General features: G+C 59.4%; 14 protein-coding genes across 14 annotated transcripts; 8 read left to right on the top strand and 6 right to left on the bottom strand.

The window, feature by feature from the left end:
- Nucleotides 1-334: 334 nt before the first annotated feature.
- SPRG_05507 (hypothetical protein) lies at nt 335-5,599 on the top strand (the record flags this gene model as incomplete). Its single annotated transcript, XM_012344226.1, has 2 exons — nt 335-2,376; nt 2,421-5,599. Exons 1-2 carry the CDS (start codon nt 342-344, stop codon nt 5,597-5,599), a joined length of 5,214 nt encoding a protein of 1,737 aa, XP_012199616.1. The 5' UTR covers nt 335-341.
- A 727-nt stretch (nt 5,600-6,326) lies between these two features.
- SPRG_05506 (hypothetical protein) lies at nt 6,327-7,387 on the top strand (the record flags this gene model as incomplete). Its single annotated transcript, XM_012344225.1, has 2 exons — nt 6,327-6,379; nt 6,433-7,387. 2 exons carry the CDS (start codon nt 6,327-6,329, stop codon nt 7,385-7,387), a joined length of 1,008 nt encoding a protein of 335 aa, XP_012199615.1.
- Nucleotides 7,388-8,292: 905 nt separating this feature from the next.
- On the top strand, nt 8,293-9,578 carry SPRG_05505 (hypothetical protein; the record flags this gene model as incomplete). The annotated part of the gene is made up of 1 exon (XM_012344224.1): nt 8,293-9,578. Exon 1 carries the CDS (start codon nt 8,331-8,333, stop codon nt 9,576-9,578), a length of 1,248 nt encoding a protein of 415 aa, XP_012199614.1. The 5' UTR covers nt 8,293-8,330.
- A 302-nt stretch (nt 9,579-9,880) lies between these two features.
- On the bottom strand, nt 9,881-10,728 carry SPRG_05504 (hypothetical protein). The gene has a single exon (XM_012344223.1). The coding sequence runs from the start codon at nt 10,707-10,709 to the stop codon at nt 9,924-9,926; it is 786 nt and encodes a 261-aa protein (XP_012199613.1). The 5' UTR covers nt 10,710-10,728; the 3' UTR covers nt 9,881-9,923.
- Nucleotides 10,729-10,982: 254 nt separating this feature from the next.
- Nucleotides 10,983-12,427, bottom strand: SPRG_05503 (hypothetical protein; the record flags this gene model as incomplete). Its single annotated transcript, XM_012344222.1, has 5 exons — nt 10,983-11,299; nt 11,352-11,629; nt 11,677-11,770; nt 11,816-12,157; nt 12,202-12,427. 5 exons carry the CDS (start codon nt 12,425-12,427, stop codon nt 10,983-10,985), a joined length of 1,257 nt encoding a protein of 418 aa, XP_012199612.1.
- A 362-nt stretch (nt 12,428-12,789) lies between these two features.
- On the bottom strand, nt 12,790-13,213 carry SPRG_05502 (hypothetical protein). The gene has a single exon (XM_012344221.1). The coding sequence runs from the start codon at nt 13,165-13,167 to the stop codon at nt 12,844-12,846; it is 324 nt and encodes a 107-aa protein (XP_012199611.1). The 5' UTR covers nt 13,168-13,213; the 3' UTR covers nt 12,790-12,843.
- A 443-nt stretch (nt 13,214-13,656) lies between these two features.
- SPRG_05501 (serine/threonine protein kinase) lies at nt 13,657-15,438 on the bottom strand (the record flags this gene model as incomplete). The annotated part of the gene is made up of 10 exons (XM_012344220.1): nt 13,657-13,970; nt 14,017-14,196; nt 14,242-14,330; nt 14,390-14,595; nt 14,638-14,752; nt 14,798-14,916; nt 14,960-15,047; nt 15,097-15,203; nt 15,248-15,344; nt 15,401-15,438. The coding sequence occupies 10 exons, from the start codon at nt 15,436-15,438 to the stop codon at nt 13,729-13,731; spliced, it is 1,281 nt and encodes a 426-aa protein (XP_012199610.1). The 3' UTR covers nt 13,657-13,728.
- A 320-nt stretch (nt 15,439-15,758) lies between these two features.
- Nucleotides 15,759-16,679, top strand: SPRG_05500 (hypothetical protein; the record flags this gene model as incomplete). Its single annotated transcript, XM_012344219.1, has 2 exons — nt 15,759-16,321; nt 16,374-16,679. Coding segments are annotated over 2 exons (758 nt in total), but the record flags the coding sequence as incomplete, so codon positions are not given.
- Nucleotides 16,652-17,469, bottom strand: SPRG_05499 (hypothetical protein). The gene has a single exon (XM_012344218.1). The coding sequence runs from the start codon at nt 17,448-17,450 to the stop codon at nt 16,701-16,703; it is 750 nt and encodes a 249-aa protein (XP_012199608.1). The 5' UTR covers nt 17,451-17,469; the 3' UTR covers nt 16,652-16,700.
- Nucleotides 17,470-18,422: 953 nt separating this feature from the next.
- Nucleotides 18,423-19,174, top strand: SPRG_05498 (hypothetical protein). Its single transcript, XM_012344217.1, has one exon. The coding sequence runs from the start codon at nt 18,444-18,446 to the stop codon at nt 19,086-19,088; it is 645 nt and encodes a 214-aa protein (XP_012199607.1). The 5' UTR covers nt 18,423-18,443; the 3' UTR covers nt 19,089-19,174.
- A 413-nt stretch (nt 19,175-19,587) lies between these two features.
- On the top strand, nt 19,588-21,843 carry SPRG_05497 (hypothetical protein). The gene is made up of 4 exons (XM_012344216.1): nt 19,588-19,641; nt 19,684-21,289; nt 21,337-21,402; nt 21,453-21,843. Exons 1-4 carry the CDS (start codon nt 19,630-19,632, stop codon nt 21,773-21,775), a joined length of 2,007 nt encoding a protein of 668 aa, XP_012199606.1. The 5' UTR covers nt 19,588-19,629; the 3' UTR covers nt 21,776-21,843.
- Nucleotides 21,784-22,422, bottom strand: SPRG_05496 (hypothetical protein; the record flags this gene model as incomplete). Its single annotated transcript, XM_012344215.1, has 2 exons — nt 21,784-22,172; nt 22,383-22,422. The coding sequence occupies 2 exons, from the start codon at nt 22,420-22,422 to the stop codon at nt 21,916-21,918; spliced, it is 297 nt and encodes a 98-aa protein (XP_012199605.1). The 3' UTR covers nt 21,784-21,915.
- A 2,193-nt stretch (nt 22,423-24,615) lies between these two features.
- SPRG_05495 (hypothetical protein) lies at nt 24,616-25,602 on the top strand. The gene has a single exon (XM_012344214.1). The coding sequence runs from the start codon at nt 24,649-24,651 to the stop codon at nt 25,480-25,482; it is 834 nt and encodes a 277-aa protein (XP_012199604.1). The 5' UTR covers nt 24,616-24,648; the 3' UTR covers nt 25,483-25,602.
- A 667-nt stretch (nt 25,603-26,269) lies between these two features.
- Nucleotides 26,270-27,214, top strand: SPRG_05494 (hypothetical protein). The gene is made up of 2 exons (XM_012344213.1): nt 26,270-26,834; nt 26,881-27,214. Exons 1-2 carry the CDS (start codon nt 26,316-26,318, stop codon nt 27,022-27,024), a joined length of 663 nt encoding a protein of 220 aa, XP_012199603.1. The 5' UTR covers nt 26,270-26,315; the 3' UTR covers nt 27,025-27,214.
- The last annotated feature ends 333 nt before the right edge of the window (nt 27,215-27,547 follow it).

Below are 27,547 nucleotides of genomic sequence, written 5' to 3'. Positions count from 1 at the left end.
AGTAGATCTTCATGGAGCATTATGCATGCGAATGGTAGTACAGCTGTAAGTTTAATAGCCCGTCTATGAGGCGCGTGAATGAGGGACGGCAAAGCACGACGGGAGATGCACAGTTGCAGAAAGCGTGTCGATGGAGCGTCGTCATCCCGTCTCCTCTTCTTGATTGTGTGCTCCCACAATTGACCCGCCGGCCGATCTACCGGTACGTCAATCCGCTTGGTGCGCGTGGAATGTCAGCAAGCCCAACTGAAACGACTCGAGCGTTTCGATGGCGCCAAAGCGGACTGGAAGCGGTGGCCGTTGCAGTGTTGTTTTAGGGTGTTCGACCAAACGACGTCACGATGGATTGCCTTGACCTTGTCCGCAAACGCCTCGGACCTCTCTACTTTCTAGGCAGCGTCGCACTGAGCCTCCTCGCCTTGTCGGTCATGCAGCCGTACCTCGAGAACGACTATCTCTGGCCGAGCTTTGCGAGCAGCCTCGTCCCGACCGCGCTCGTACAGGCGTTCAACACGCAGCTATCGCTCATGGCCGCCAACGCAACGTTTGATCTCCTCGATCCCTCCATGACTGTGCTGCTCCCATCGAGAGACGTTCTTAGCGTCGGGCCCGCCTACGCCCGCCGCATCGTTCACGAAGAGCTCACGGCGCCCGCTCACGCCATTGCGAGTCTCCGGTCGTACGACGTGGCGGGCCTCACGTATCTCATGAGTGGGTACTGCTGGGCCGACTTGCGACAGCGCTACAGCCTCGCACACACATCATTGCGCGAAACGCGCTGCGCTTCACACTATGCGAAGAACGGGGCCGTGTACCTCGAAGCCGTGCTGCGCAACGTCAACTTTGCCGTCTGGTACGATGCGTTTGGGAGCCAGTTTGACATGTACATTGCGCGGCCGATTCAGAGTGACTTCAATGACGGTCGTGCGTGGGTTGTCTCGCTGCACGCGCACGCGCCACTCGCGATCCCAGACGAAGTGGCTGTCTGGGCGTCGCACCAGATTTCGATCTTTCAACTCCAGTATGCCAACCGCGTCCAGACTGGGCTGCTCGAGACCATTGGCATTGGCAACGCATTGGGCCAATCCCCGCGCTTGTCGTTGAAGGCGGTCCCAAGCGTCCGCCGAGGCTCGTTCTGGACGACCATCTACCTCTTTGCCGGTCTCCAGACAGATTTCGCGTCGCTGCAGCCCAACCAGAGTCTCGTGCGCAACACGTCCGAGTTCTTCGGTCACTCGAATCCCAACCAACTCGAAGAATACAACAACGGGGTGCCCCTCAACCTCATCAGCAGCGTGCTCCACGCCGAGCTTGGGCAGCTCACATCAATCGACGTCATGTGGCTGCCTGTGCCACCGCCGCTGCGCATCGCCGTACAAAGCTTTCACACCGCCGTTCAATCGGCCGTCGCTTCAAACCCAGCCTTTCCCGCCCTTCTCGCGGCCATGTCGACAGTTACGGTCACTCTGACCCCCGAGTTGTGGCAAGGACCAAACTACCGCTTCTACGGCGGCAGCCCTTTATGTTCGTTTGGCGCCCCGCTCGCCATCGCCCAAGAATCGTTTGGATTTGACGACGTCTGCGCGGCGCAGCGACCACTGGCGCTGACGCTAACGCCGCTCGCGAGTCTCTTTGGCATGGCCCTGACGCCAACATCGCATGGCCCGTCTATGTGCCACCAAGTTGCACCGACAGAAAAGACCATGTGCTTGAGTGCGTTCACAGCCACGGTTGCGGCGCTGGCCGAGCTCAAGTACGCGATGCAACCAACGCGATTCGCCTCGTCTCTGAGTCTCATGCAGTTTGTCAGTATCAATGGCAGTCACCCGACTATCGAGGTGCTGCCGCTGCTCGACCCTTCGTTTGCTTACTTTGGTGGCATATACCTCTACGACTGGGTCCACGATGACCGGGAAGCCGTCTCGTTTCAAGGCGATGCGACGACGTTAACCCTCATCTCCAAGCAGTACACCCGCCTCGAGCTGTCGCCGACAGTGATCTCCACCGACTTGAGCGCCTACCTCTATCGCTGTGCTGCCATCACGACCGTCGGTGTCCTCGTTGTCGCCGCCGTGCTTCTCGTACTTGGTCTCTACCATCGCGCGCAGCATGCCGAGTGGTTTTATTTGAATCGGCTCTTGGGGCCTGTCTGGCTGAGCCGGAGCATCCTCGCGGGCCGCAGCATCGCCGCGACGATTGCATTGGCGACGACCGACGTCTTCGTCGTTCAGAGCCATTTGCAGAGGACGCTGCGCGCCGACACCAAGCCGCTCCTTACGACGAGCCTTCTCGCGGGCGAAGTGCTCTGGCTCACGTATTTGGCCCACGACATTTTGCACCCGGTGCTACAAAAGAAGACACATCAGTACGCGTCCCGTACATCACTCGTAGCATGGATTCTCCTGGTCGGCTACACGCAGCTCGCCCCCTTCCGTTTCGCTCGAGCTTGGCCCGCGAGTGCTTTGCCGTCAACGTGGATGAAATGGTCTACTGCAACAGCGGCACGGTCGACATTGGCACCTTTCAGCGAACTCTGCTGCTCGTCCTCTTGACGATCGGCGTGGTCGCGATTGGTGCGCTTCTCGCGCTGTGCTCGCGATCCACAAAACTTCCCGTCGTGCCCCTGGGCATGCCCAGTCCCGGTGCGCGCGCCATACCGTCGCTCATTCTGCCCGTGGCCGCCGTGGCATTTCTCCACGAGCGCCAGCCCAACCACGCGTACATCGCGCTGGACGCCCTCACGTCGGCGTGCTGCGGGCTCTTCCATTTCAGGTTTCGAGGCCACATGTATCTTTTCGACACAAAATCTTGGCTCCTCGTGCCCGCCGCGTCCTTTGGCTTTGAGACGCCGGGGCTGCACCGGCAAGCAACGACGACGACGCTCGTCCTGCCGCATGTACAGCCATCTACACCGCCGATGCCGCAGACGCCGCCGGCGCGCTCGCAGTCCTGGTTTGCCCGCACGTATCAGAAAATCCGGCGCTGCATGGGCGTGCCAAGTCTTCTCCTCTCGCTCTTTAGCAACGTAGCGTACTTGGGCGTCGCGCAGTCGAATCTCGCCAACGACTATAGTTGGTCTGGCTTCAACGCTACGGGCACGTACACCTTTCTGGGCAATCTCTTCAACCGACGGCTCTTGACGCAGACGCTGGATACGGGGTTTGCGCTCGATGACCCAGCGTTGGCCGACGTCTCGCGGCTCTACAACCTCAGCGTTGGCGCGATTAGCGTCACGGGCCACGCCGCCAGGCGGCAGCTCTTCTCGCCGGACGTGGCTTTGGAAGACGTTGTCGCCAACCTCCGACGCATGGACGCATGTCGTTTGCCGTGGATGTTTACGCAATACTGCTTTGTCGACCTCCGTCGGCGCTGGTCACTCGCGAGTTCGGCGGCGCGGGAAGCGCGGTGCGGAACGCAGTCGTACGTGTCGAATGGCGCCGTCTACTTTGAGACGAGCCTCGGCAACGTCCCGAGCTACGCCGACTGGACGAGATGCTGGGGCACGCCGTTCGAGATGGGCATTGCGAGTGCGCTGGCCACGTCGATCGATGGCCGGCAGTGGCTCAGCGAGATTCAAAGCAATGCGCGGAGCTGCGTCGACGAAGCAGTGTACTGGCGCCAAGCGGGCGTCTCGGGCTTCTCTCTGCAGTGGCAAAACTTCAAGACGACGGGCTTCTCAGACGCGTTCTACATTGAGAATGCGCTGGGGCTGCAGTACTCGCTACCACTGAGCAGCACGCCAGGCGCCTACCACCTCACGCAGCAAAACTCAATGCGCATGTACTGGAGCTTGGCCAGCGATCTCTGGGCCATCGCCACTAACGCGACGCTTCTTGGGAGCGCCAGCCTCGTGCGCCAGAGTCCTCGCTTCGCCTACGCCAACACGACGCCAATTGCGGTGCTGTTCCAGAACCTCACGCTTGTGCCGCCATTGAACGCAGGCCTCGTGAGCTTGGAAACATCCCTCGGGCCGTTTGGCAACGTCGACATGGTCTATGTACCCGTGCCGGCGTCGCTCTCAGCGTTGTACGCCAACTTCACCGCCAGCCTCGCGCGTCTCTTGCTCGCCAACACAGACGCCGCGGCGTTGTTTGCGGATCTCCCCGCACGACCCTACATCATCGAAGTGCCGGGGAGTCTTCTCTCGCAAAGCAACGAGCTCATGTCCATGGGGGGCCGTCTCATGTGCGGCAATGACGCGCCGCCGTATCCGTTCATGTACGGGATTGCGACGCTCTTTGGTACCTCGAGCATGTGCTACGCCTTGTTTCCTGAATATATGCAGCCGACAACATCGCAGCTTCTCTTTGCCCTGCTGGGCTACCGCGCGTCGATCCAAGTGCCCGACGTGGATGCGATCTGCAGCCTCGACACCGGTGCCACGGCGTCGTGCGCGAGGGAGTATACCGCAACCTTGACGTTTCTGGACGCCTATCATGGCGCTTTGGCCCCGCTTCACGTTGCCGCCACACGTGTGCACGATATTGTCTATGACCAAAACGTCTCGCTGGTCCAGTACCTCCTGAATACCACATCGAGCAGTGTCTTTCTATATACCATCAACATTCTCGCGCCCGAAGTCGCTTGGCCGTACTACGGCTGGTGCTTCCTTTACGAATGGGCGACTGGCGTCCGCGAAGTGGTCAGCTACGAGGGTGACGTCGGCCGCATCACGGCCATCTCGGCCCCGTTGCCGTTCGACTCGATCTCGCCGAGCCCGGACGCGATTGCGCGCAGTCTATCACTCGTGTGCCAAGGGTGCGTCCAGTACATTACGGTGGTCCTCATTGCCGTTGCGTCTGGTGCAATTTTGACGGCGCTTTGGCACCGCGGGCGCGTCGAGACGGTCAATTTAATGGTGCTCACGCGTCTTGGGGGGTTGGTCTGGATCGGGCGGCCATTTCTGCTCCTCCGCAGTCTCACGGCTGTGTGGCTCTTGAACACGAGCCCCCTATTTCTGGTGCAGACGCACGGGTACCTCACACGGTTCGAATCGCCGCCTTTGGTTTGGTACAACACCGTCCTCGCCGCGTCCGAGCTAACGTGGAGTGTTTTCATCCTTAACGACGTCTTCAGCTGCGTCACGCAAGAGTACACGGTGCTCTACTCGTCCCACAGCACCAACGCCGCGTGGCTCGCAGCGATCCTCTGGACCTTCCAGTGGCCCCAACAGCACGTAGCGCGTCTGCACCGGTCCTGCATTGCGGTCGACATGGATTTCGCCATCGACTGCCATAGCGGCAGCGTCGAGATCGGCAATGTCAACCGGGTGTTTGTCGGCTACGGTATTGGAGCGATCGCTGCCTTGGTCTGCTATGCGGTTGCCCGGCTGGTGCACCGACCCGTCGTACCGAGCCGTGCGACGTCGCTCCTCTTGAATGCCCAGTGCATGTTCATGCTCCGAATGGCGCACCACGACGGTGGCGTGTTTTTAGACAAAATGTCGGCGCTGATTGCCGGCGTCTTGACGTGGGAACGCAATGGCGTGTTACATCTCTTGGACGTCAAAACGTGGCGGTACCTCTGCGTGAAGCGTGACGGAAAACACGCCACCTTGCCCGCACGCGTGCGCGGAGCAATTCCGCTCTCGAGTGTCTAATCTATTAGTGGAATCCCATCTATAACCACATTCCGATACACCGAGGCGTTAGATTCCAGCACCACGAACACTCATAGATAAAGGGAATGGCACGCTGTACAATGTAGCCCACGTGTATGCCAGGGCAGCGGACACGAGGCACACAAACCGATAAAATATCGCTAAAATTGAGGGATGAGCTTGTATTTCCTCCAAATAACCTCCTTGCAGTTGGCGTGGCATGGATTGCGATCCCTTTGATAGAAAAGACGGTTTCAAAGAAATTCTTTATTTGATTCACTGAAAGTCATCCATGTCCTCGACTATGAAATACCTACAAGATCCGCTCTAAAATCTCCGCCAGGAATGGCCTCCCTCTATGATGAGCTCCGAGATAATTTGGAGGGGACATGGTCTTCCGCACAAATTAAGTGCCTTCCATGCCTGGTTGCTTGTATGCAGGTCGCTGGAAACCTTGGTTGCTGTAAAGGTGCAGATGCTAACGAACCACGGTAGGCACGTCATGCATCGCGTCATTTGAATAGACGGCAAGCTTGCACGATGCACAACCCAAAGTTAGGAGACAATGCTATTCTTTTAAGGCGTCTACATCATTTTGAGGCCAAAGATACGGACGTCGTGGCACCAACAGCTGGGACGCTAGAATCTCCGACTCGAGGCCCCACGATCGACCACCGAGCCCAAGCATCATAGTTTAATTTGCCTTTGCTCCATCCCAGCTTCTACTATGCGCATCCTGCTTCCGTTAACGACACTTTTCGGCCTTGCTGTGGCCGACACGTATAATGGCAAGGCATCGCTGGACGGCCCCGCCGACGGCACGGACCCGTCAGCGGCAACTGCGGGCTCATGGCCGCCCTCCCGACCTCGCGCCAGTTCCAAGTCGCCATGAACCTCGACCAGTACCAACAAGGAATCCACTGCGGCCGCTGCATCCAAGCCCAGTGCACCGACGCCCGTTGCAAGGACACACCAAAAGTCACCGGCCAAGTCACCAACACGTGCCCGGGCTGCGCCAAGGGCGACCTCACGTTTTCGCAGCCCTTCTTCAAGCAGCTCACGGGCGCCACGACCGACTGGTTCCAGATCTCGTGGGCGTTCGTCGACTGTCCCGTCGCCGGCGGCGTCAAAGTGTGCGCCAAGTCGGGCAGCTCGCCGTACTGGCTCGCGGTGCAGCCGACCAACACGCTTGGCGGCGTCCAGAGCATGACGGTGAACGGCAAGCCGGCTCGGTACGCGACCGAGATCACCAACTACTACTTTCAGGCCGAGCCCAAGCCGGAGGTGCCGCTGGCCAACACGACGGTGACGATGACGTCGTTCACGGGTGAGACGATCACGGCGACGGTAGCGTTGACGGAGGGCAAGTGCACGGAGATCTCACAGCAGTTCGGCCACCCGGGGACGCCGACACCGACACCGACGTCCGGTACCCCGACACCGACACCGACGTCCAGTAGCCCGACACCGACACCGGTGCCGGAAACGCCTGCGCCGACGTCTGGGAGCCAAACCCCGACGGTGGCACCGGTGAGCCCGTCACCGACACCGGTCGCCCGTGCGTGCGGAGCGCCAGAGTGGAACTTGGACATGTTTGGCAACGACGTGGCCAACTTCAAGGCAGAAGGCGTGTTCACGGCGATGCTGGCTCAGTGCTGCGAAGGCTGCAAGGTCCACGAAAAGTGTGTCGCCGTGACGCTTGCTGACGGCGTCTGCTATCTCAAGAGCGCTGTCGGCAACCGCCAGACCAAGAGCGGCGCCACGTCGGTGGCCATGACGACGATCTAAGTGCGACGTTGGTACCAACACGCATTGACTATTGCCCACCCGGTAGAAAACACTAAAAAAATCATTAACAACAAATATGTATCGCTACAGTCCTATCATACTCGTACCAGAACGACATTATTGTACCAGGCGGACAAGCTGGGGTGAATCGAAGATCTCTCCACCGCTCGCCACGCGCCGCCCAGACCAGAAACAGCTGTTTCAGTGTCTGGTTGGAATCGACAAGGTCGGAATGACCCGTCGCACCGCAAAATTTCACCGCCAACATGGCCAAATCGTATCTTTTTTCTGTCTACGCTAGCATTTACCTCATGTCATGTATCACTCGATTACAAAAGCGGGCAAAAGATTCGAAATGCCATTTACAAACTCTATAAACAATGGACCGTAGGGATTCGTTGGTTAGGAACGAACGAACGGCAATTGTCGTTCGCCGTTCCATCGTTCGGTTGGCTGCCTCTCCTCGTTCGTGTTTTGATTTTGCGTACAGGTATGCAAGATTCTTCGTCAACATTGATGTACCCAGAAGAAGACGTATAGACATGCGTGCAATTCTTGGTCCGACGGAACGTGCGGCTCAGAATGGCCAGCTGCGGCGCCAAAAATTCATCGGCAAAGCCGGGGCTGTCGGCGACACCAACCGCGAAAGTATCTTTGCGCGCCCTTACTACGCTGTAGGGTATCCTGTTTTACAGAGTCCAACATGAGGCATCTGCGTCCGCACGTGGCATTGCAAGAAGCACCCACGACGTCCCATTGCAACGCAAACTCAACGGAGCCATGCAGCTCGTACGTGACCAAAGAACAAGCGAAGCGACGTACCTCTCTGCACTGCGGCCTGTCTAGACGTACCAAGATCGTTGCGATTAAATCACAACGTCTCGAGAAATCTTCTCTCATTTACCAACTTTTGTTCACCTCACCACCACCACACTAAAACGAGATGGTCCGCATCGTACTGCCGCTCAGTGCCCTTCTGAGTCTCTCGATGGCCGAGACATTCAAGGGCAAAGCCACACTCTATGGTCCGGCCGACGGCGTCGACGTCTTCAGCGGCAACTGCGGGCTCATGGACGCCCTTCCGACGTCGCGCCAGTTCCAAGTCGCCATGAACCTCGACCAGTACCAACAAGGAATCCACTGCGGCCGCTGCATCCAAGCCCAGTGCACCGACGCCCGTTGCAAGGACACACCAAAAGTCACCGGCCAAGTCACCAACACGTGCCCGGGCTGCGCCAAGGGCGACCTCACGTTTTCGCAGCCCTTCTTCAAGCAGCTCACGGGCGCCACGACCGACTGGTTCCAGATCTCGTGGGCGTTCGTCGACTGTCCCGTCGCCGGCGGCGTCAAAGTGTGCGCCAAGTCGGGCAGCTCGCCGTACTGGCTCGCGGTGCAGCCGACCAACACGATCGGCGGCGTCCAGAGCATGATGGTGAACGGCAAGCCGGCTCGGTACGCGACCGAGATCACCAACTACTACTTCCAGGCCGAGCCCAAGCCGGAGGTGCCGCTGGCCAACACGACGGTGACGATGACGTCGTTCGCGGGTGAGACGATCACGGCGACGGTAGCGTTGACGGAGGGCAAGTGCACGGAGATCCCACAGCAGTTCGGCCACCCGGGGACGCCGACACCGACACCGACGTCCGGTACCCCGACACCGACACCGACGTCCAGTAGCCCGACACCGACACCGAGTGACCCGACACCGAGCACGTGTGGCGCACCGGAAGCCAACATCGACTACTACGGCAATGACGTCGGCAGTCTCCAGGTCGTCGGACCCCAGGCCGACCAACTGCGTGAGTGCTGCAGTGCGTGCACCAAGAACGACCGTTGCCATGCCTTTTCGGTCGCCGGGGAAACGTGCTACCTCAAGTCGTCGGCGGACGGACGCAAGGTGGCGCCCGGTGTTGTGTCGGCGCGCAAGACATCGGCGCCAACACCGACACCGACTACACGCGCCTGCGGGTCGCCCGAGTGGAACACCGACTTGTTTGGCAACGATATCTCCAACTTTAAGGCCTACGGTGACTTTACGTCCATGATGGCGCAGTGCTGCGATGGCTGCAAGAAGACATTGTCCTGTGCGGCCTTTACACTGGCCGACGGCGTCTGCTACCTCAAGCACGCCGTCGGCAACCGCCAGGCCACGAGCGGAGCTACATCCGTGGCCATGGTCGCAGCGTAATTTTCATGTGTAAATCTACACTCGTTGTGTATAAAGTACAACGGCGTTTCATATTTGATGTCTTGTCCATCGCTGAGCACATCGACAAGAAGTACCTCGCTCGTACGACAACTCCAAAACTGGTGCCACTCGCTACACCACCGTGTTGCTAATACGACTTGTGACCGCGCAGGTGAGATACAAACCGCCATTCACAGCTACCATAGCAGTACTCGTTCTGCGATGACTGTGCGCTGGTGCCAACCTCGAGCCCGCCACCGTCTTGTGTCGCATTCGACAACTGGTTCGCACAAGACCCTACGTTGCGACTGGGCTTTGTAGATATATTCAAGTTACACACTCAGGCTACGGCTGTCCATGGCTCGAACCGTGACGACGATGATGATCGTGGCGCGCGTCGTCGTCAATGTCAATGTCAATGTCAACGTCAATATCGTCATTGTCAATGTCAATATCGACGTTGACCTTGCTCAGATCGTCCTTGTGCGTGCGGTGCCACGATGCTTTGCTATTGTCAGCGATCGCGCAGACAAAGCGCGGCGTCGACGACCCGCAGACCGCGTGCAGCATTAAGTTCCATTGCGGCGTCACCTCACTTGACGACGGGTAGTGCCGGTCGTGCCACGTCTTGCGAATGTGTCCGTGGCGAGCGACCATGGTACCAAACTTGCCTGAGAGATCGCCGGCTTCGCAGGCCGAAGCGTTACGAGCGTACGTCGCCGCCGTGCAGTTGTACGTGACGCTAGGTACCTTGGATGCGCATTTGTCAAGTTTGTGCTCGGAGCTCAGGCCACAGGCCAGGCCCGGGTCGTAGTGGTTGCCAGCAGCAGCGAGGCTGCAGCCAGCGCCAAAGGCCGATGTCGCGTTCGAATGCGCCCACTTGGTGTGCAGATGCCAGCCAAAGGTATCGACGGGACCCGTGCAGTTGGCGTCGTTCGCACTCAATGCCGTCCAGTTGGCCTTGCGCAGATCCAAGTGCGCGTGGATGCGAGCGCCGTGCTTCTTGTAGTGCACGATGATCTGCCCTTGGACGCCCGCCGCGGTCGCCGGGTCAAACTCGTATACGCTCGCTTTCAGTGGCGATGGCGGCAGCGTCATCGGGAACGTCGTCGGTGCCAGAATCGTGTCCATCGTTGGTGGCAAGAAAAAAGTGGGCTTCGCAATGCATGCAGCTTTGAACGAAGACGGTCGCGATCGAAGGTTAGAACCTTTAGCATGTTCTTTAGATTTAGATTAGGTTTAGGTTAGGTGTAGGGTTATAAACACAGGTTGCGCACGCGTCCATGCTGCGTGCGACATTGGCACTCCTTGCAGAAACAACGGGACGTGTTATGCAGTCGAGGTTGTGCGGTCATTGCAACGCTCGTTTGAGGCAAGGAAATCAGTTGTTCGTATTTCCTTGATTTAGAGGCTATACAGGCCGGTTTGGTAAATGCGGGCAACGAGGCGGTCGCAGATGAGGTCGGCGTCCTCGGCCGACACGAGGCCTTCACAGCAGACGTAGATGAACCCGGCTTGCTTCTCCAAGACGCGACCCATTACAAGCAGCGCATTGGTTCGAAACAAGTACGTCGTGGCGCTGGGTGCCATGTCTTTTGCCCGGGGAATGCCCATCCGGTTCGTCTCGGCGCGGTGACCAGCGCTATGCAAATGCTGGTGCAGCGTGTGGTAGTGCTGAAGCACTTGGCGCTGAAACGTCGCGTCCTCAAAGACGGCCGAGTCTACACACGCAGCATCATATCCTGTCAAAATACTGTCGTGTGGGGGTCGTACCTTTAAATGACGGAGAGACAACCTGGTGGGACCGTGCGTGCTGGTAAATGAAATGCAATAAAAGTGGCTGGTACGCGGCTGGAAGGTACGAGGCGAGGGACGGCGGGGCGTCTGCGACCAGTGGTGGCTGGCAGGACAGCAAATGCATGAGTGCCCGTGAGATCTGGTTGTTGTGCAGAGTTTGGAACGTGTGAAACTGGTCCTGGGACTCGTTGGTGCTGATCAGAATCGTGCAAATGTCAACCGAGGTAAAGACAATATAGGCGTAGACGAATCCACTACAAGAATGATGCAACCCAAGTCGCAGAGTAAACGATACCTGTACCTACGGTTGAACGACGGCAGACAAATGGGTGTCCACGACTCGGTGGACCGGAACGAGGTCATGTGGTTGACAACGTGGCCGAGGACATGGACGTCTATGCGCGCCGACATCAGACGACACGCCAAGTGCGCCTGCGTACCATTGATCGGAAGCGGGTGGTCTTTGTGCCCTTGCCGATATGCGAGTACATACTCGTCGCGCAGGACGAGGCCAAAGAGAAGGCCCGGCGCGTCCATGGCGCGCTGCAGCGTCTTGCGCGCCTCGTCCGCCATGGGCCAGACGCGGAGCCCGATGCCATCGAGCTGCGCCCACGTCGCAGAGGACCAAATGCGCGCCAGCGACGCGAGGAGGCCCTCGGTGCCATGGAGGAGGTTGCGCAGGTCGTAGTTCGGGTTGGTCTCCATGAGGCGTAGGCCGTTCTCGGTCAGGAAGAAGAGGACATGGTGCTGAATCAAGAGGAGAAGGCGTGGCACGTTGAGACCTAGCCCATCGACGTAGCAACGCTGGAGGACGATGCGCTCGCACCTGCGTAGTCGACGGGCAGCGCGCAAAAGAAGAGCAGCGGGTGGCACGGCAGAAAGTGCAATGTCGTCGTCTTGGTCTTGATGACGCGCAGCGCGTCCTTGGAGAAGCTTGAGATGCCTTGGATGAGACCGGACATGGACGCATGTGCGCCGTCGTCCTGGGCATTTGCTGCCGTCGAGAAGATCGGCTTGCCCGCAGCGCTCAGCACGTGGACCTCTGGTGCCATGCCGCCTGCCGATTGGTCCAATTCAGGGCGCAAGACGCAAGGCCATTGGTCAATGAAAGATCGCGGCAAATGCCGAAATTAACAAGACACCTTGCACCATAATCCATGCCACCGAGTACCTCCGAGTACCTTGTTTGGCCCATCGCAACCCAGACCAGTTCTAGCGACCAGCTCTAGCTACCAGCATGAAGAGGCGGGTTGTATGGAGGAAGAAGCCAAGGAACTAGCCTTGGGTTGTCGCGTCGACCGATTGCGCAAGCGGGTTGTGGCCACCATCACTCCAGCTTGCACTCCGCTTGCGCTGCCTCGGACCTGCTACTCGGAAGTGCTGCTTGTACCTCTCAAGTCATGTAATAGACCACGTCGACGTGGGAGAGTCGATGGGAAATATATAGATAGGATTACAGGAGGCGGTTTTACAGCAAGAAGATATCGTCGCGCGGAGCCTGCAAGATGCGCGTCTTGCAGTTGGGCTGGTCGAGCACCTCGCTGAGCGCGTTCGAGAGCTTCTTGAACTCTTCCGAGTCGCGCCACGCCTGGTATTCCTTCTGGCTGCGCCACTGCGAGATCGTGACCTGGTGGTGGTAGTCTTGCGCATCGCCGAGCGTCTCGACCGAGATGAGGCCGGGCTGCTTGGACACTGTCGAGCGCATTTGCTCGAGGAGACGGCCGACCGTCGGCTCAAAGCCGCGGCTCATGACGCGCTCGGTGAGGACACGGATGGGGCCTTGCATCAGCATACTAGTAGTGCCGGGTTGATCTTCGTCGGTGGCGGAAATTAAAAACTGAGGATGATCCTTGGGCTTCAACGTCGAAGAACCCGGCGCCTGGTCGCGCCATCTGAGTTGCTTCACGATTCGGCATTGTCCTATTTCTAAAAGCGACGTTCTATGCCATCACCAGCAAATTGGCCGAATTGCGTACTTCAATTCGGAGAAATCCGAATTGGAGGCAAAGACAAGGCCGCGCCAGCATCATTTTCTTGTGATCAGCACGCGCGGGGTGCTGCGTGAAATGGATGCCATACAAAAGCCAAGTACTTTCGATTGCGCAAGCAGGCACCGGATTCCGCTGCGTGTCAACGAAACAGGGCACATGCTTGGGCGCACTGGGGTTGGCCGCTCGTCGCCTGAGGGCCCTCGTCGAGGGAGAGAGCTGCGGGCGACCTGCAATACCGCAAGGGTGTGCCTCTTTTTAGGTGTTTTTTGCGTCCTTCTATTTCATTTTCTCTGGATTTTTATTTTATTTTAATTGAATTTGGCGCCAAATTCCACCCGACATTGCAGTTGCCGGCAATGGCACTACTGGGCCGGATGCTCAGTAAAGGACGACGTGAGGCGCGCGACCTCTCGGCGTTGGTGTAGCACGTGCTGCTTGGCGGCGCGTGACAGGCCCGACGCGACCTCGTCGTCGTCGTCGTAGGTGCTATCGTCGACCTCGCTGTCAACGGCCAAGCTCGTACTACGCGAGCTGGACGAATTGTGCACCAAGAACGCAGCTTGTGCCGTTGACCGCGTCCGAGCGCTGTCGGCGGTCGGAGTGCCTAGACAGCCTTGTGCATTTCTTTTCAAAATTACACACATGCGTACGCGCCGCCGCCTTGTTGGTGGCTCGGCCGCAGATGACCATGGACGCCATTGCCTCCTTTTGAACATGCTCGTGGAGCTCTTGGAGGCGCACTTTAAGCGTCCGAAGTCGCACTTGCTTGTCCATGACCGCCGACGGCCACTCTTTTCGCTTGGGATGCCGGCCCGTCGTCGCTTGAAACTCTATGTATAAGATCGAAATGTCTCGTCCCAATCAGCGATCCCGACCTCGCATCCATGCTTCGACCTCGATCGCAAGCTCGTTGCGAAGGCGGAGGCACGTCTCGAGCTCGTGCCGCACCGATGGCTCTTCCATCCTATATTGTATCACAATTTGCATGTCTCAGTGTCTCATGAGAAAGCAAATGTGTTGTACGGTGAGGGGGCGGGCTCCAGCAGGAGCTGCGCCACTGTCGAGGGCTCAAGGTAAGCGTGTCCCAAGAGCGTACTGGAATAGTCGCCGATTTCTTGACAGCGCATCGTGTCCGAGATGACGTCAAAGAGGGTCGATAGGAACGCGTGTTCTAATGGAAAGCCTTGGACCATGGCCAGAATGTGCGGTCCATCCACGTAGATTCCCCGCTACGTTCGATCGACGAAAGGCGTCATGAAGAGGTCACGTACAATCTGCGACCCGACGAGCATCTCTGCAAGCAGCCAGCCGACAGCGCGCAGGTCCCGACACACACCATCGACCAACGACGTCACGAGCGGCGTCACGAGCTTGCCGGCGACCGGACTAGCCATTGCATCACAGGTAAAACCAGGCATGCTCATTGCCTACTGGTGCTCCATGATGTACTGTGTTGTGGCGAGCGACGGGACATAGCTGCCAATTTTGAGGCGGCCGTGGGCACTGATAAAGACAGCCGCGCCCGAGAGCCGTCCGTGCACGATGCCATGCTAAACTTCCATGTTGACCACGGGTATCAACTAGCCAGCGTACGGTGTGCAGAGCCTGGAGACCGCACACGAGTCGGTACACGTAGCTCGGAATGATCGCCCGGTGCAGTCGTCCAAACTCTTGAAGGACCCTGGTCGTCGATTGTGGTATAGAAAAAAGCCGTTGGATGGTGAACGTACTTGGAAAGGGTGCCGCCCGCGGTGTGCTCCATGACCAGATACAGAGTCTTCTCTGCGCACGTGACACCCATGTACTCGACGAGGTGCTCATCGCGCAAGGTCGACAGCTAATCATTTCCGTGGTGGGTGGGCGTGTAGCATCCAGGCGAACCTGCTGGAGCTCGGTCTCGATCGTTGCGCAAATGTACTCAAAGGCATCGGGAGCATCGACAAGCAGCTGGACCTCTTCGACCGACACAATCGTGCCACTACCACCGCCGTGTCAGCACCAGCGACGACGAGACGTCTACCTCGAGCATTCAACGGCTTGGCGGAGGTGACCGAGTCGACCTTTTCCAACATGCGACGGGCACAGCTTGTACGTGCGCTCGACGTGGGCTGCGAGATGCAGTCGCTGCGTCATGCCGCCTCCCGCCGTTTCAGGCGTTGAACCAACCGGTGGTGTTCCAACAGCTCAGGGCACGCCCCATCTCCAGCGACGACGACTCTGCGTCCTGCGATATGCCTCGTCGAGCTGCGTCCCGACATCAAAGCTGTCCTTTTTTTCTCTGCCTCGCCTCGTTGTCACCGCCTCCATCGCTCGGTTGAAGCTGCGAATGGCTCGTCTATATATAAACCTACCCGCCGGCCGTTGACCAACGTAGCTACACTTATCATTTGTGCGATGGCGCTGAACACGGCGCGGCTCGAGCGGGCGCAGCTCGTCGCCTCGGAGCTCGCGACTGTCTCGACGTCCAACGTCACGCGCGTCGGCCCGGCGTACGCCTGTGTCACGTACTACAAAATGGACATTTCGTTCAAGCGCACACCGCACAAGTGGACGATCGCGAAGCGCTACTCGGAGTTCTTCGCCCTCCGACGAACGCTCAAGTCGCTCATGCACCGCGCCAAGAAGCAGCCGTCCGACAAGGTCGCGCTGCCGCTCAAGCTGCTCGACGACGCCATCTCCAAGGCCTTCCCACGCCGCCATTTCCGCGCGGATAACGAAGCGATCATTGCCGAGCGGCGAGCGGCGCTTGAGGCGTTCGTCCAGCTGCTCGTCAAGATCATGAGCAGCTTTCCGCCTGATTTTGACCGCGATACGCGTGCTGGTCTCCTCAAGGACCTCCACGGACTGCTCAAGCTGTTTCTGGCCTTTCCCGAAGAGCAGCTGCATCTGGACGCGAAGCGAACCCTCGCGATTCTAGCCCTCGAAGATGTTGTCGTCGCCGCCAGTAGCGACGAGGTACGCGAAGATGCTGATGCTAAGGAGGATGCGAACAATGGTGAGCGTGTAGGCGTCAACGACGGCGTCGGTTGTGAGTGAAGACTGCTGCAGCATCTGCCTATGCGACTGGCACGACGCCGAGTGTGCCACCATGCACGTGGTCAAGCTCCCTTGCAACCATGTCTTTCACGAAGAGTGTGTCCTCGACTGGCTCAACGGCAGTGCCGAGTGCCCTCTCTGTCGGTCCGAGCCGCCACCGAGATGAGTTGAAACTCCATCGCCTCATTGAACGCATGACGTGGCACGCGCACGGCGTTTAGCGTCAGCATTGGGATGCGTTTAACTCAGGTTCAAATACACAAAAATGACACGACTGCATTTTAGAGGTCGAGACGAGTTAGAAGAGGACAGTCGCGCTTGCGAGCGCCGCCAGCAGCACGGTCGTAGCCTTGGTTGACGTCGACGACGTCGCCGTCGGCGTCTTGCCAGCGCCGGGCGCGGTCGTCGGGGCCACAATCGCCGACCCATTGCCGCCGGCGCCGGCCGCCGTCGCGCAGATGAAGCGGGGCGTCGCCTTGCCGCACACGGCGTGAAGCATCATGTTCCACTGCGGCGTCTCGGACGATGCGCTCGGGTAGTACATGTCGGTCCACGTCTCCTCGATCTTGCCGCTTTTGACGGTCATCTTGCCGAGCTTCCCAGAGAGATCGCCCTCTTCGCACGCCTTGGTCTTGGCAGCGTACGACGCCGGCGAGCAATCGTACTTGAAGCCCGGCTCGGCGACCACCGGCTTGCACGTATCGGTGGCAATGTATTCCGAGTTGGGGCCACACGCGAAGGTCGGGTCGTAGTGGTTGCTGGTCGCTGCGAGGCTGCACCCGCTCAGAGAGGCCGACGACGCCTTGTTGGTCCACTTGGTGTGGATGTGCCACGTAAACGACTCGATAGGCCCGGTGCAGTTGCCGTCCGCGGCGCTCAGCGCCGTCCAGTTGGCACCCGAGACGTCGAGGTTGGCCGTGATCTTGGCGCCTTGGGCGAGATGGGTGACCATGATCGTGCCCGAGACACCCGCGCTCGTGGCCGGCGCAAAGCTGTACGTCGTCGTGTGGCTGCCGCTGCTGTTGGTCGCACTGCTGTTGGTAAGCATGGTCAATGGGCTGAAAATTGAAAAGTGAGCGCTGCGAAAGGTTGACCCTTGGCGATTCGATGGAACAAGTTGGAGCAGTCGCGCCACATGACGCCTTTCCCGATCGTTGCACACATCCGGTGGCCAGTACCGCACCATCTCGCAGAGTTTCTACCTCAAGTCTACGATTGAAAGGCGAGATAAAGTCTACCATAGCAGCGAGTCCATACGAATACACTAAGCTTAGCAGCAGCCGCGCTACCACTGTTCCCAGCGCAGGCGTCTCGCATTGGCTCCAGGCACGCAACGCCGCTTGACGCATAGTATGCGCCGGATGTGCACTCGTGTACCAAGTGTTCAGCCCCATGGTTCACAGCCCCATCCTCCGACTACCAGTACCTCTCCTTCTATATACCGGTACTAGTATGTCGAGGCACAGAGTACATCACATGGAGTTTACTCTGAGTTCACTCTTACACGGGATCAAGTGCCGGGCTGCAGTGTGGCAGCAGGCTTCAATCGTCGGCCTCGAATAGCTGCCTCGAACCCAAACGTGCGCGGGATCATCGCGTCCCGAGTTCTTGTCGTGCTGCAGGACGCGTCACATGCTTGGACCCATGGGAGTCAGGACGTTAGCGCAAGCCCGTGCCGAGAGCTGGCAGAGAGGTGACACAGACCTCTCAAGCCACGTCGCAGCGTATTAATTCGATCCCAGCCCTTGGTCAAGCCACGCTGGAAGAACCTGGACTTCCTGGGAATATCCCCTTGAACGAAAGGCCACTTCAAGGTCGCACGTCGAAGTGAAAACTTGTGACAAAGATGTGAAAACAAGGCGGCAGCTGGTTCTCCTCACCGACGTATCTTGGTCAAAAGTACCGTCCATCTGTCCGGATAATCCGCATATGCGTATAAACAACGTCGAGGATTGTGGGTGCGGCTGAAAAACACGGTACAAATACGATCAAAATCCCGTTGGCAGGTTGAAGCTGGCGACCAGATTCGAATTTGCCAACAATGCTCCACACGCGCTACACCGAGAGCCACAGCCTCGTGTACGCCTTTGACCCGACGCTCTCTGGCGGCGTCGCGGGCCACGTCGCAGTGCACTACCACGGCTACGGCGCAACGATCGCGGCCAACCTCGACGTCTCGGGTGCCAACTGGACGGCGCTGAGCACCGCCGACGCCAACTGCAAGGGGCCTATCGACTCGTACACGTGGCACGTCCACACCAAGTGGAGTAACAAGGCGTCGTCGGCCTTTCTGAGCGGCTGCGGCTTGGCCATCGCTGGCAACCACTACGACCCGACCCTCGCCTGCGGTCCGAACTCGGAGCACATTACCGCCGAAACGTGCAAGGCGACTGTCGCCCAAGCTGGCTTTGCGTACAACTGCACGCCCGCTTCGTACGCCGAGTGCGACTCGGCGTGCGAGGCCGGCGATCTCTCGGGGAAGGTCGGCAAGATGGCGGCCAAAGCGGGCAAGATCCGGGAGACGTGGTTCGACCCGCACTACCCGGCCTTTGACGAAGCGACGGCGCAGTGGAACGTCATGCTCCACGCCGTGTGCGGCAAGGCGACACCCCGCTTCGTGTGCGCGATTGCGACGACGGCCAAGGACCTTCCGTCGCCGACGATTCCGACGACCTATGCGCCATGAGCGCTTGAATGTGACGAGTGGACTCTGCCAGTTACAGTGTCATCTACCTACGTATGCTAATGCACGGTCATTCATTTTGAAACGGAGCTCGTGGCGTGGCTTCGTCACTAATACCTCGTCCCATGACGGCCATCAGACATGACAGGGGCGTTTGATAGCTTGCTTCTTCGACCGGGCAACGAGGTTCACGCCAAGCTTGAGGCTGTCGACACACTGAGCGGCAGCAGCGACTTGAGCTGGCACCACCGCTGCAGCGGGATTAGGGTTATGCGAAAATAGTGTTTGTAGGACGGTATTCAAAGCAGCTAGCCTTTAGGAAGGACTCCTTACGTAGGTAGCACATCTTGCCAACGCGGTGGCCCATGCATCGTGTGGGGCAAAGGAAGCGGCGGCCACGCTACCCTGTCTCGCTGGTCCTTAGGTGTTCGAATAAGATGTGACAGGTTTCAAGAAATATGTGTATTTAATGAGAGAGGTTATAAGATGTAACAGTATTGTTCGGATTTGGTGGTTGGCAACAAGAAAACGAGACCACCGCCCCATGTCGCTGCCGGTACAGGGCGACGCGTCGACCTCGGTCTCATGGCCCATGTAGGTCCTAGACACGTTCGCCGAGCATGGCTTCAGCATCTTCCAGTCACCGGAGGCCACCTTTGCCGACTTCTTCGCCGCCGGGATCTTCCGCCGGGGAGGCATCGACGTTGAGGCCGGCGCGCCCCGCCTCCAGCAGCGCGAAGCCTTGCTGGACGTCGCCTTGTACCATGGCCTCTCGAGCATCATTGGGTCGTATGTCCTTGCGCTCGACAAGAAGAAGGAGTTTCTCCTGAAAGAGCCCGTGGCCGTCCAGACGTGGGCCGCGAAGCATGTGACGGCGCTTGCAGCGACGGCAACGACCGCACTCGAACAGCTCTTTGTGGGCGGCAAGCCCAACACCGACCTTGGCGCACACCTGCGCTCGCTGCGCGGCCTGCGCCATGTGCTAAAGGCGCTCACGGACCGTCTCGAACTCGCGGCCGGGCCCGTCGCCGTGCCCGAAGCCGCGGCCTTGACACAGGAAGCCCGATCGTACCTGGACCAGCTTCTGCATACGCTTCACGACACGACGCTGCGCTTCTCGTTTGGCCAGTGGCTCGTCGAAGAGAGCGCCTTGCACAAAGTGCACTACGACGCCGCCGGCCTCACTCGCCGCTTCCACACGCAGGCGCCGCTGGTGTTGGCGGCCATCTGCGACGCGGCGCAGGTCGCGCCGCTCTCGCCGCCGCCCTCGACCGGCCTCGCGCTGTGGCACGCCCTCTACACACCGACCGCGACCTCGATTGAAGTGTCGTCGGCCATCCTGCTCTTCATGGGCCTGGAAATGCTCGCATCGTGCGCCAAGCCCAAGGCCGCGCCGCAGCCGCTCGCGATACTGCAAGCCACGACGCGTCGCCTGGCCCGCGCGCTGTCTCTGAACGACGTCTGGTCGCGCTCGATCCTCGGGCTCTGGTGCCTCCAGTACAACGTGCACGCGGTTGAGGCCGCGACGCTCTTGCAGCCGTCGCACCTCCTCGACCGCTCGATCCTGCTTGCCCTTGTGCACGTGCTGCTGCGCCACCAAGAGCCCTCGCTCGCGTGGCAGCTCTGGTCGACGACGCCAGCATCCGAAGACGCGGTCGACTTGCTCTTGGAGCTGCACTTGGCGATGCACGATATCGAGGGTGCGTGGCGGCTTCTCCGCGCCTTCCCGCGCCAGAACGCCGAGCGTCTGCCGCAGCTGCTGGCGTGGCACGTCGCCAACGACAGTCTGCGCGACTGGGTGCTTCGATTGCATTGGTCGCCGACCGAGTTGCCGCTCGTGCACGCCTTTCTATTGGCCGACGACGACCGCCACGAGCTCCTGGTGCGCCTCTACCTCGGGCGCAGCGACTACGACCAAGCCTACGCCCTTGCGCATGCGCTGCCGTCGGTAGCCAACCATGCGGCGCTGCAAGCTCTGCTCAAAGCCACGCAGCTCAACCAGACGGCCGGCGACGTGCTCCCGACGCATGTCCGCGCGCTCGCCGACACGAGTGACGCGGCGGCCTACGCCCCGGGTCTCTACTCGGGGAAGCGCTCGACGACCACGGTCAAGGTCACGGCCACGGCGCGGACGCTGGACCTCGACGAGCCCACGACGCCGCCGCCACCGCCGGTCGTGTCGACTGGTCCCAAGCCGAGCAAAGGTAGGTCCTTCGCCTTGGATGCCATCGTTCATGCGGAGCTGCTGTAGAGCGCTACGCTGCATTCGGCTGGTCGGCGACGCCTCAGAAAGGCCTGACGCTCGAGAACCGGAATGGTACGTGGACCTTGCAAGGCAGCGTGGGGTGTTCATATCGTGCTATCTAGCACTCGTGGTGGGGCCGTCGCTCTTGGCCGCGCCCGCGGGCCCGGCCGCCGACCTCATGACGTCGACGCACCACGTGCTTCGGTACAACTTTGTCGAGCCAACGACGACGGTGGCGGCGCCCCGGATACTGCGCACGCCGCAGAGCACGTCCAAGGCTACGAAAGGTGGTCGCCGTGGCACGACGCAGGACGACGAGCCGCTGCATGCACCTGCGGCCCGGGACCTCTTCACGACGCCCGACCGCAGCACGCAGCCGCGCGAGGCCAACAGCACGCCGTCGCTCCGGCGCAATCCCGTGCGGTCGGTGCGCATGCACACGTAGTAGTAGTAGTACTAGTAGGCGACGACTCGATTGAACGCTGTTTTCTATTTTCGCTGGCGTGGTCCGTGGACCGTGGTCGCATGGCCTTGGTCGTCGTATGGGTAACTGGGATCCATGGAAGGCGAACGCATGGGCACAAGCTACGCGAGCGAGGGCAGCGGCTCGTCCTCGGGCACGATGCGGCCTTCGGTGGGCACGAGGATTGGGATGCCACCGCGGATCGGGTAGGCCACGCGGATCTCGCGGCAGAAGAGGATGCCTTGGGCCTCGAGGTGCTCGAGCGGCAGCTTGGAGATGGGGCACACCAGGTGCTGCAGGACGCTAGGGCTAGCGAGCGTCGTCGCCGGCGTCGTCGTCGTCGTGGCCAAGGTCCGTGCCCATCGCGCTGGACCACGCGCTACGTGCCACATTTGGATTGTGGTTATATGTGGCATATGCCATTCTATGTAACCTCTGGCATCTAATATTTTGTAAAAATGTATTGTTTCTTGATATGCATTGTGACGGTGCCGAAACCGCATGAGTTCTCCGCCGTTGCAGGAGAACTCAGAGCGCGACGTTGTCAGGCACAAGAGGTGATGTTGACTTTCATCCTCTTGGGCAATACTTGTCTGGAACGCATCCATCGTCGCCGAGTAGAGTAGCATCGATGCCACCGACTCGAAGACTCGTTGCATGCTCTGGAAGGCAGCCATCATCCCGAGCCGCCGTCGACATTTTTTTCGAGGTGACGAACGAGCGCGAGGTGTTGAAATGAGTTTATATTCTGTCGGTAGCCTTCCTTCTATGCTATTTACGGGCGAATGATTAGTACAAACCTCATCATGCGCGCCGTCAAGAGAATGTGTACGAATAATGAATAGAAGTTTGCAACGACGTGGCTCTCCGCCGGCAACGACATAACCGCCCCCGAGATGCGCGCCGTGGATGTATGTGTGCCAGTGTCGACTTGGATTGCACATGAAGGGCACGCAATAGAACGCTCTATCGACTTGTTTTAGCCAAAGATCTTGCGCTAGAACGGTGCAGTGCCCAGGGCGTGATTGCGTGAGCGGGCTTGAACCTTCCATGTAGGATCTCGTGGGTGTTTCACGGTTGAAGCTGCGGTCAACGGACTCGTGACTGAAATCTCGTCGTCAACGGCGTCAACGACAACAGGATGGGGATGGGTCGTGCTGCCATATACGTACCTTGTTCCCATGCAGCGACGTGTATCCCGGTACACAAGAAAGATTTGGCGCATGGATCGACGCGGTGATATATCGCTTATCGTGCGCTTGTGAATCATCAATGTGGCCTTCCAAGTGTACGAATGCAACAGTTTTAAACAAATGCGTTATCGTTTCCTGGGGCCGTGGCAGCACCCCTTTTTCGAAACTTGCCGTTTCATCACGGGACTCGATTCTCATTGGCTGCGAAACCTCAGCTCCATCACACCACCAGGATCGCAGCTCGCACACGTCATTTTCCAACGAGGATGGTCGCCACGAAGAAGCGCCCGGTCACTGCGCGCCGCCAAGAGCAGTGCCGCAACAACCAGCGCCGATACCGCGAGCAAGCTCGCAGCCACAAGAACCAACTCGAGGCAAACGTGCTCGAGCTCACGCGGACGACGGCTCGGCTCGAAGGGCATGTCGAGACATACAAGCAAACGCTCGCGTGGAAAGCGAGGCAAGGACCGATGGGCCGCGACCTGGAGCGGTGCCGCTACTACTGGCGCGTCATGGCCTCTGGCTACGCGACGAACGACCCCGCCGTGGCCGCGCACCAAGTGGCGACGATCCGATGCCTCTTCGCCGAGACCGTTCACGTCATGGGCACCACCGGCATCCAACGGATTCTCGACCAGAGCCTCCAGTACGCCTACGCCTTTGCCACGATTCAGATGGAGCTCGAGGCGCTCGAGGTCCTTGAACTCGAGAACGGTCATCTCGTGCGAAGCTGCGGCACACTGCGCGTGGGGTGACGGCCGAGACGCTTAGTATGGTCTGCCCGCACGTGCTTGAGCAACCGCGTCTGCGCGCGCGGCTCGAAGGCCGCGTCCTCGTCTGTCCGCTGCAGCTCACTTTTGTTTTGGCCCACGCCACCCCGAAGGTCCGAGTGCCGAGACACACGTGACGCGGCTCGAGTCGAGCTTGGACTTTACAAGCGGCCTCGTCGAGCTGCTCTGCGATTTGCACGACGTGGTGGACGTTATGCACGGCGCGTTGATCGCACCGTCGGGCGAGATTGCTTCGATGCCCCGGACGTTTCTTCACAGCATGGACCGCGCCACGCCACCTAGCACTGGACGAGCACACGTTTACAGTAGCTAATCCCATATTCATTCTCGGTTCTCTCGCTTGTAAAATTGATGGAAGCGTCGTGGGCCATACGATGCAGCCACGATGACGCGAGCCGCGTCTGTCTGGTCCGTAAACAGACCGCAGCCGGCGAAGAGTAGCCGCCCCGACTGCGATCACCCAAGCGCGATCACTTACAGTGCAGATGACAGCTCTGGCACACTTCGTGCGACGACCTACTGCAGGCAGACTTGACTGCACCTGGCATGAGTTGCAGTCCGAACGGGACTGTTCGGGCCTCTGACCAGTCACGCACTGGTTATCGGTTCAGCCGTTGGCTGATGATGGGACTGGGATTGCTGAGGTGGCCGCCGCCCACGCGATCCAGAAGGTCCCTCAAATTCGTCGTGCCAACTGCCCTGCACGAGGCTTCTGTCCAGGGCTACGTACTGGCGCGCGTGGAGGAGATAGGAGACATCAGAACGCTAGCTGGCGTTCTGGGATGGCCGCGTCCGGATACGGGTACGCCATATATCCCACCTTCCACAGAATCATGCAAGGCAAGTCGCACGCTCAGTACACAAGACGACGATGCGATCGACCAAGCCGGCGCGGAAGAAGCCCAGCGTGCACCGACAAACGCAGTGCCGGAACAACCAGCGGCGGTACCGCGCCGAAGCCCGCGCCCACCTCGAGTTCCTCGAGGGCGCGGTGCAGAGCCTCGGCACCGAGACAGCGCGGCTCGAGGGCCAATGCGACTCGCTCTCACTGGCCGTCCAGCGCCTTCCACCACCGCCGTTGGTCGTCCCGGCGCACCTCCACGACATTGCGCGCTGCCGCGAGTACTGGCTCGTCTTCGAGCACGGCTACGCCATCCATGACATGGCGACCGCGACGGCCCAAGTGGCCATGCTCCGCAGCCTCATGCACCATGACGTCGAGGTCATGGGCGCAAAGGGCGTCGAGAAGGTCATCTCCAACTGGACGCAGTACGCACGCTGCTTTCGGACGCTGCAAAAGGTCGGGTCGGCGTGGGACGTGGTCGTCGTCGACGAGACCACGCGCATCGTCAAAGGCGTGGGGACCATCACGCTGCGCATTGGCCGCGAGACCATCGGCGCGCTCTGCCCACAGCTGCTCGCGAACGAGCCGCTCATGCAGCGCATCGTTGGCCAAGAGATTGTGTGTCCGTGCACGCAGCTCTTTTACATGACGCTGCTTGAGGACCGCGTCATGGTGACGCGGATCGAGACGGACCTGAACATGACGGTCGGCCTCATGGCGCTTCTGGGCAGTCTCCGCGACGTGAGCGACGTCATGACGGGCGTGCAGCTAGCGCCCGACGCCGAGCTCACGTGCTGGATCCCACCGATGCCGACCTCGACGCCGCCGCCCATGTTGCACTCCGCCTACGACTGTCGGTGATGCGACGTGCATGTCCGCAGCCTTTGCATCGCCCATCGCCCATCGTCGTCGAGTTGAAACAACTCCATTTGAATCTTGACGTGTCATGTGCTGTCATCATCCTCGGAATCTGCCATTTTGCTGTGAAACGCGTTCTGAATATGCCAGGATCAGATTATGGCGGACTGCCTACTGCGCGCATGAGGCATGGCCGGTGCGTCAAGCGAAGAGCGTTCCCGGTCATATTCCGGCATTGTGAGAGGCACACGGCAGCACCCGAAAGGGCGCCGCGATGCTTGGTCCCGGTGAGGTGGTACTACCATCCATCGACCTCAAGCTCGAAAAATCCAACCGGAGAATTCAAGTAGAGCTTCGTTTGGAGGAAGTTGTCAACCGTCATCCGAAGATTCCTTATTTCCTGGTATTTAGGGTTGTTGGAGGGCACCATTGACATCCCGGCACTGCGGTTGGCATTCCCACATTGCAGAGAGTCGAACGCTGGGGAGGAGGATGGAGGTCTGGGGACGGTGTTTAGAGCGCGTTTTTGCATTTTTGCGGGGGTCGAGAGGGGTAAATTGAGTCGGACGACACTCAACCATCACCGTTCAATGCTCGAATGGAATTCATTGATCCTACACCGTCCGTACCGCGCCTATGTGTTGCCGGCGGTTGCTGAGTATTTGCCGTCCCGCATCCGAAACACGCCTTGTGATCAACGAGACAGCGTTGTGGCAATCACACTGCCTACTGATTGCCACAACGCTGTCTCGTTCTAATCACGACCATCGCGAAATTGGAAGAAACGGCCAGACGCCCCATCTCCAAAGCGTGGCCACTATCCTAGAACGATACTAATGAGCGTCGACGGGCGGCTTTGCAAGACGCACCCCCGCCGCCTCCAGCAGTGCCGCATCAACCAGCAAAAGTACCGCGCGCAGGCGACCGCGACCATGGAGCGCCTCCACAATCAAGTGCAATCGCTTCTGACTGAAACCGCGCGGCTCCAGGGGCGGCTCGAGTGCCTCCACTCTGCGCCCTCGCGCGGCACCGTCGTCGCCCGCGCGTACTTTGCAGCGTTTCGGCACGGCCTCGGTGGCGCCTCTGCCTTTGTCCAAACGCGCATGAGCCCGACGCTGCGCTTTCAAGGCAGCGGGGACCTCGCAGCCTTCGTGGACCATTGGCGCGACTTTGCGCAGCTCGAGATGACGGCGCACGCCATCGAGTCGGCCTTTCTCGACGAGACAAACGGCGAGCTCTTGCATTGTACGGGGCAGCTGCGGCTGCACCTCGACGCCAAGAGCATGCGTGACTTCTTCCCTACCGTGCTGCCAGCCAGCGCCGCCTACACTTCGCTCGTGACGGCGACGCTCGAGGTACTTGAAATGCCATGGGCTTTGTCATGAAAGGACGAGTACGTAGCTACCGCTGGTCGTGCGCTTGATCGTTCAAGACGATGTCGTGACCGCCGTCGACGTTGATGTAAGCTGGGCATCCTGTGTCGTGCGGCGCCTGGCCTCGGCGGCGGAAGCGGCCAATGTCCTCGTCGACACCGTGCGGCCATGAGATGTCACTCTGCAATTCGCTTTCTTTATTCGAGCAATTTGAACGACCCAACTAGCTTGCACCAAGATCCGTCCACTTCATCCACGTATATAGTATCTCCTCTTCTCAAACCGTGTGCTGGCTTGTTGCCCCACAACCTGGGGCACGATACCATGCTCGTCTCCGTGTGTTGCGGAAATGCAGATCTACCTACCTACTCTCTGGTGCTGTGAGGACGTTGCGAGATAGTCGCGTCGGGTAGATATGCATGAATTGTCTGCACTAGAGCTACAACGCGCCGAGAACGCACAAGGCTTGAATGTTGTCATACCTGTACGCCAAGGTCTTTCTAAAGGCAACGACGCTCGATTGATGCGATCTGTGCTCATGCGCAGAGTTTCTTCGTCGTGATGCGTTGCAGCCGCCGTACTATGTACTGTAGCTTGAAGGTCACTGACTTCGTGGGCTGAGCGATAAACGCGGCCGTTGCGGTCGAGCCAAAACGAGTGAGATTGAGCCCCGCGATCGTCGACTTCGCAAGGCC

Source organism: Saprolegnia parasitica (genome assembly GCF_000151545.1).
Source record: "Saprolegnia parasitica CBS 223.65 unplaced genomic scaffold supercont2.17, whole genome shotgun sequence".
Lineage (NCBI taxonomy): Eukaryota > Oomycota > Saprolegniomycetes > Saprolegniales > Saprolegniaceae > Saprolegnia > Saprolegnia parasitica.
Note: the sequence above shows the minus strand (reverse complement) of the source record. Positions and strands in the feature narration are given on the sequence as shown.

What these genes read in the sequence shown, in the direction of transcription:
- SPRG_05504 (XM_012344223.1), bottom strand. Translation starts at nt 10,709, where the DNA reads ATGGACACGATTCTGGCACCGACGACGTTCCCGATGACGCTGCCGCCA.
- SPRG_05494 (XM_012344213.1), top strand. Translation starts at nt 26,316, where the DNA reads ATGAGCGTCGACGGGCGGCTTTGCAAGACGCACCCCCGCCGCCTCCAG. An exon ending in TCGTGACGGCGACGCTCGAG is followed by an intron (nt 26,835 to 26,880) that starts GTACTTGAAATG and finishes ACGAGTACGTAG; the next exon opens with CTACCGCTGGTCGTGCGCTT.
- SPRG_05502 (XM_012344221.1), bottom strand. Translation starts at nt 13,167, where the DNA reads ATGCTGATGCAAGGCCCCATCCGTGTCCTCACCGAGCGCGTCATGAGC.
- SPRG_05497 (XM_012344216.1), top strand. An exon ending in TGGTCCCAAGCCGAGCAAAG is followed by an intron (nt 21,290 to 21,336) that starts GTAGGTCCTTCG and finishes GAGCTGCTGTAG; the next exon opens with AGCGCTACGCTGCATTCGGC. An exon ending in GACGCTCGAGAACCGGAATG is followed by an intron (nt 21,403 to 21,452) that starts GTACGTGGACCT and finishes CGTGCTATCTAG; the next exon opens with CACTCGTGGTGGGGCCGTCG.
- SPRG_05498 (XM_012344217.1), top strand. Translation starts at nt 18,444, where the DNA reads ATGCTCCACACGCGCTACACCGAGAGCCACAGCCTCGTGTACGCCTTT.
- SPRG_05499 (XM_012344218.1), bottom strand. Translation starts at nt 17,450, where the DNA reads ATGCTTACCAACAGCAGTGCGACCAACAGCAGCGGCAGCCACACGACG.
- SPRG_05495 (XM_012344214.1), top strand. Translation starts at nt 24,649, where the DNA reads ATGCGATCGACCAAGCCGGCGCGGAAGAAGCCCAGCGTGCACCGACAA.